Consider the following 5,037-nt stretch of genomic DNA (forward strand, 5'->3'; position numbering starts at 1 on the left):
ATAGAGCATAAATCCTATATAGAGCATAAATCCTATATAGAGCATAAATCCTATATAGATACCTTTCTTTGAGGTTTTTTTCTTTGCCGACCGGTCGGCTTCTTTGCGTTTCTCTATTTTCATTTAAATTAATTAAATAAATAAGATTTTTCTATTCATTTAGGATCATTCAGGTTCATTTATTCAGGTTGAAGCTTCCATAGGAGTTCATCGTGGAAGATCAGAATAGTTGTGATGTCACGCTACGTTCGTTCATTCAGTGGCAAACAATGCACGCCTGGCTGGGGTTCGTTTTACGGTTTCTTAGCGGTTCCTTTTTTTGCCAGTTACAGGCTGTTGCGGCTGGCGGGTTTCACCGCGGCTCGTTTTTCTACTTTCATTTAAATAAATTAAATAAGATTTTTTCATTTTATTCATTTCATTCAGGTTGAAGTTTCCAGAGGAGTTCATCATGGAAGATGTCAGGCTACGTTCATTCAGTGGCAAAGACACGCCTGGCTGGGATACGTTTTATTCTTTTTTCTCTGTTTTTCTATCTAATTTAACATTAAGTAAGAATGCATACACGCACACACATACACACACAATTACATTAAGTAGCTATATAGGTAGGTTAGATAGGCATAATTTTAACTGTAGGTAGGATAGATAGGAAGCATCCAACACTAATGTAGTTGAATAGGTAGGTAGGCGCGTAAGTTTATCTCTTCTGTTTTTTCTTGCACCAACATTACACGCATCAGCGTATTACACACACACACACACAAATACATACATAAACACATATGTTAGTATTTTAGCGTAATTTTATTTCCATTACACATTCTAATTTATTATTACTAAGGTTGAGAGTAATTTAATTTCATAGGTAATTAAGGGCAATAATGTAATTCTAGGAACAATCTTGTAATGTAAATTAAAACGCTGTAAGTATCGATAGGTAGGCTAATATAAGTTTTACATTATTATTATTATGTTGGAGCCCAAGGCATTACGTAGGTGGTGGGGTGGGCGCCGATTGGCTAAATGAATTGGGCTCTTGAGTTTTGTAATTTTAGGTAAGCTAGGACCGTAATGTAATGAATAGGTAAGTTAAGGCTACGTTGTAACACATACTCATTAATAGATTTAGGGTTTAAGTTTTATATTATTATTACTAAGTTGGAGCCCAAGGCATTACGTAGGTGGTGGGGTGGGTGCCGATTGGCTAAATGAATTGGGCTCTTGAGTTTTATAATTTTAGGTAAGCTAGGGCTTAATTGTAATGAATAGGTAAGTTGAGGGTACGATAGCCGATTGACTCTGGATTTCAAAGTCTCTTGTCAGAGGTAAGCCTTGGTGGCCAGTGGTGAACCGGCAATGGTTTACTATCCGGACGGCAATGGTTTACTATCTGCACGGTTATGATTTACCATGCGGCACGGCCATAGTCTACTACCCGCACGGCTTCCGGACGGCAAATGGTTTACTATCCGCACGGCAATAGTCTACTATCCGCACGGCAATGGTTTACTATCCGGTGCCCTGGATGTCGGTGAACCTCTGTGCAAGGAGGGAGAATGAAGGGGGACTTTCGACTATCGTACCATTATTAATTTAATATATATTAGTTAAGGTAATTGAATAGGTAGATAGGATTATTTTTATTAAGCAATTTGAGATGCAGGCACCGCTAAGCTTTCTGATGAGAATCTTCTCTTTATTTTTCTTCCTCAATACGGGCTGTGTTTCATCAACAATCTCGGGAGGACTGGAGGACAACGTAGGAACCGGACTAAATTCAACATTCTGCCTTTGTCGAATGGACGACGGTAAGTTTTTTTACACTTTACTCTCTTTATTATTTTAAAATACTATTTATTTGCCATTATTTTCATTTTAAATTTTTTTGCTTTTAAGATTCTAACATTTACTACGCTAATAAAAAAAAATTGTCTACAGAATGATGAGAGGTGGGCAGTGGTGGGCGTCAGCACGTTTCAGATGGTGGTCTCTCGTGATGATTTACGTATAAGGATGGTGGTGGTGTAGGAAGAATCAGCGCGCTGGTTGTTCGACTGACACTTTGAAGTTCGAATGGCATCTTGTGCGCCGACCAGATGATGGTGGTCGGTGCAATGGAGTACAGTAACTAAAATTTTTGAAGTAAGGAAGGTTTAGTTTCGTTTTTTTTTTATTTTTCTCATTCATTCATTTTTCACTCAATCTTTCAAATTATTCTTTTATTAATTGACGTTAATTCATTCTATTCATTCATTCATTCTTATAACTAATTATTTAATCATTCAGTTAACCATTTATTCGTTCGTTCCTTGATTTACTACTAAGCTAATAAAAATCACTTTTCTACAGAATGATGAGAGGTGGGCTGTGGTGGGCGTCAGCACGTTTCAGATGATGGTCTCATAATGATCGTTCCGATGACAATTTGAAGAAAACGACGATTTTTGAAGTATGGTTTATTTCTTTTTTTTTATTTTTCTTATTCAAATTATTCTTCCATTAAAAGATTCATTGATTTATTCTATTCATTCATTAAATCATTGATTGATTAATTAATTAATTCAACCAATCATTCAATCATTCAGTTAATCATTTATTATTTATTAATCAAAAAAACTTGTCTACAGAATGATGAGAGGTGGGCTGTGGTGGGCGTCAGCATGTTTCAGATGGTGGTCTCATGATGATCGTTCCGATGACAATTTGAAGATAATATAAAAGAGAAATTTGTTTTTGTCCCATCGTACCATTGAAAGTACTCGAATTTGTCATCTTAATAAGTTAAGTTGCCTATTTTTTTCGATGGCTTGTTTTTTATTTTAAAGACTTAATTTTTTTTTTCTCAATTTAGTGTTTCTCAGTATTCGGTCAAATTCATTCCATCGATGCGTGTCAGATGATGGTCGGTGCAATGGAGGTTCGTCCGTAGTGAGAGAAGAAGTTTCTGGAGATTACGCGCGCACAATTTACACACACACATCAAAGCAACACACACATATACAACATCCATTCATTCGGTGTCGTTGTTGTCATGTTTCTCTTCAACTTTCTATTTTCTTTACCGGACTTTAATTTAATTTGTAGGTAAGTTAGGGATTGAGATGAGTTGAACAACCGTAGGTAGGCTAGGGCTTAACATTAGTTAAAAAGTTTCAAGTAAAAAAAACGCTGAAATGTGTAAAATAAAATACCTAAAATATGTTAAATTCCAAAAAGTTAGAAATACATACTTGTAGGTAGGTGAGTTGAGTTAATGATTATATGTAAGCTAGGGCCCTGAGAGTAATTTAATTGTAGGTAGGTGACTGACTACTATTCTTGCGACTTCTTACTAGTTTTTTGTAATGTGTTTGTTTGTTTTCGCTTCACGGCCCCACACCAACAAAACAAACTACATTTTATTCTCGTCGTCGCCTTAAATTTTACCTTTTTGAACAATCTTTTTAATAATGTCTATATATTTATTAAATGTTGACTGGTTTCTAGTTTTTTTTTAATTTGGTTATATAATCTTTGGATATTTCTTGATTTAATAAAAGCAACTATTGTGTTTTTCTTTCTTTACTAAAATCAAAAAATTGTTTGTTGATCTGTACAGTTAAGTGTTTGTTCGAGTTTGAACAAGCTTTGCAAATATTTTTAAATATGGTTCATTGATTGGTCGATTGGTTGGTTGATTAATTGATTGAATGAATGGTTGGTTGATTGATTAATTGTTTGGTTGGTTGATTGGCTGGTTTGTTGATTGATTGGTTGGTTGATTGATTGATTGAATGATTGATCGATTGACTGACTGACTGACTGACCGACCGACCGACCGACTGACTGACTGACCGATTAATTGATTATTTGATTGATTGATCTCATAATATTGTATATATAAAAAAAATTCGATTATGCCAACATACTATAGTTCAATCCAAGTAAGCCAACCTTCGGCTTCAGTAAGCTACCGGATTTCACCGGACCAAAACCAATTTTTATAATCAAATTAATTACAATAATTTAATAATACCTGATTTTATTTATTAAAATCATAATTTTATTTAATAAAATAAAATAGATTTACTACAATGCTTTAAGCATATTAAGTCAAGTAAATATTTCATAGAGCTGCTCGTTAAAATCCATGCAATTTCGTAAGCCAATAATCCAAGCCTGTCAAATATCTCGACCCTTGACTCGAACGATAGCAAATCACCCTCCAACTCCCCTACGGAAGTAAGCTCCTTGTTCGACCGTTAAAAGTGAGGGAAGGCCGTTATATTTATTCTAGTTACATGGTTAAAAGTTATGATCGTATATTAACTAATTACGGAATGTTGCTTGATTGAAATTCATAATTAAAGTTTAATAAACATTAAATTAACAGTATTTATAATTTTATTCTAATAAAATGTTTTATTTTTTTTCATATTGGAGGCAGTTATTAAGTAAAACTTCATGTCTCGCTCCGATGACGTGGAACTGCTACAATATTTCACGGACCATCGAACAAAATTGTACTTCCCTTCATTCATTCATTAATTCATTTTTTTATTCATTCATTCATTCATTCATTCATTCATTCATTCATTCATTCATTCATTCATTCATTCATTCATTCATTCATTCATTCATTCATTCATTCATTCATTCATTCAGTCAGTCACTCACTCACTCACTCACTCACTCACTCACTCACTCACTCATTCACTCATTCATTCATTCATTCATTCATTCATTCATTCATTCATTCATTCATTCATTTATTCATTCATTCATGCAATAACATACATATAAACAAATAAACAGTTATAAAAAAAAACCCAAACATACCTATTTGTTCTTACAACATATACCATATAACTTTCAACAAAAACTATTTATACATATGCACAAACAACGCACACGTACGCACACAAACACGCACACAAACACACACAGATAATTACACATTATACAGGAAAAAACCCCGTTCGCGTGATAGTTGGATCGAATAAAACAAAAAAAAGCAAAAATCGCCAAAAAACATTTCTGGATGATTCTAAGTAA

The 5,037-nt window shown here is 34.0% G+C and overlaps 1 protein-coding gene across 1 annotated transcript; it reads left to right on the top strand.

The window, feature by feature from the left end:
• Nucleotides 1-1,660: 1,660 nt before the first annotated feature.
• Nucleotides 1,661-5,037, top strand: HELRODRAFT_173326 (hypothetical protein; the record flags this gene model as incomplete). The annotated part of the gene is made up of 4 exons (XM_009019941.1): nucleotides 1,661-1,811; nucleotides 2,855-2,920; nucleotides 4,148-4,224; nucleotides 4,930-5,037. 4 exons carry the CDS (start codon nucleotides 1,661-1,663, stop codon nucleotides 5,035-5,037), a joined length of 402 nt encoding a protein of 133 aa, XP_009018189.1.

Source organism: Helobdella robusta, assembly GCF_000326865.2.
Source record: "Helobdella robusta unplaced genomic scaffold HELROscaffold_26, whole genome shotgun sequence".
Lineage (NCBI taxonomy): Eukaryota > Metazoa > Annelida > Clitellata > Rhynchobdellida > Glossiphoniidae > Helobdella > Helobdella robusta.